At 39.3% G+C, this 920-nt stretch overlaps 1 protein-coding gene across 1 annotated transcript in view; it reads left to right on the forward strand.

Moving 5' to 3' along the window:
• The window catches only part of LOC119582062 (protein SMG5-like), a gene marked incomplete in the record, with an annotated part of 14949 nt that overhangs the window by 3969 nt on the left and 10060 nt on the right, over positions 1-920 (forward strand). Inside the window, 1 exon segment of the mRNA XM_037930302.1 lies at positions 618-766. Within this exon segment, the coding sequence (XP_037786230.1) occupies positions 618-766 (149 nt within the window).

Consider the following 920-nt stretch of genomic DNA (forward strand, 5'->3'; position numbering starts at 1 on the left):
ACCCCCCCCCCCCCCCGACACAGCCTTTCACTTCCTTGTGTTTAGACTTAACAGGCATATTATCAAGGACTATCATACCCCTTAAATAATTACAAATCAAGGAGTGTGTGTATAACTAATCTGAAAATTAAGATTAAAGAAAGCTGATGCCATTGTAAGTATAGTATGAAAATTTGCCAACATAGAAATAAAAGTAGATTTTTTATTACTAACAACCATTTCCAATCTCAAGGATTAATGTGTTTAATGTTAGTCTTTTGTTGTAATATAAGGAAGTGAAAGAGGCAGTGCAGTCATTGATCCATTCACATTGGGTAAAGTTTTGCAAAGCCTATGTGCTTTAGCATGCCAACACCATGCCTAGGAAATGTCAGGCCCCTGAGGCATCATCCCAGCTGCCAGGAAATCGGCTAGTGATGTTTGAAGATCATTCCTGTTTACTAAAGATGCAGATAGTATTGGTAATGGTAAGGCCAGTACAGCCATCTTTATGATTATCAGTATCAAAATGGTAAAAATATGACCAATATTCCTAAACTTTTATATTTTATTCATTATGGTACTCAGTTTGTGCAGTTTTGTTCACTTTTTTTAACTGCATTTTCTTCTGTTTGCAGAAGATGATGAAAACATCGCAGCTTCCCCGGGAGAAAACAGCATTGACTCCGTTCATCGCTGCCTCACTTGCTTGGGGGATCTGACTCGGTACATGCTAGACCTCCCCTCGCCACCACCTTACCATCTACCAGTTCGCTACTATCTGCAGGTAAGTGATAGATACATATTTATGAGTGAAATTAAAAGATTACTGGGTCTGCAAGTATAGACTCCAAGCAATATGTGCATGAGCGTGCCCTTTAGTGTCAGAAGATGTGGACAGTTCCCCATCTAGATGTACTCGGAGATTCCTTATCAAGGAT

The sequence above is a fragment of the Penaeus monodon genome, chromosome 15, assembly GCF_015228065.2.
Source record: "Penaeus monodon isolate SGIC_2016 chromosome 15, NSTDA_Pmon_1, whole genome shotgun sequence".
NCBI classification, from domain to species: domain Eukaryota; kingdom Metazoa; phylum Arthropoda; class Malacostraca; order Decapoda; family Penaeidae; genus Penaeus; species Penaeus monodon.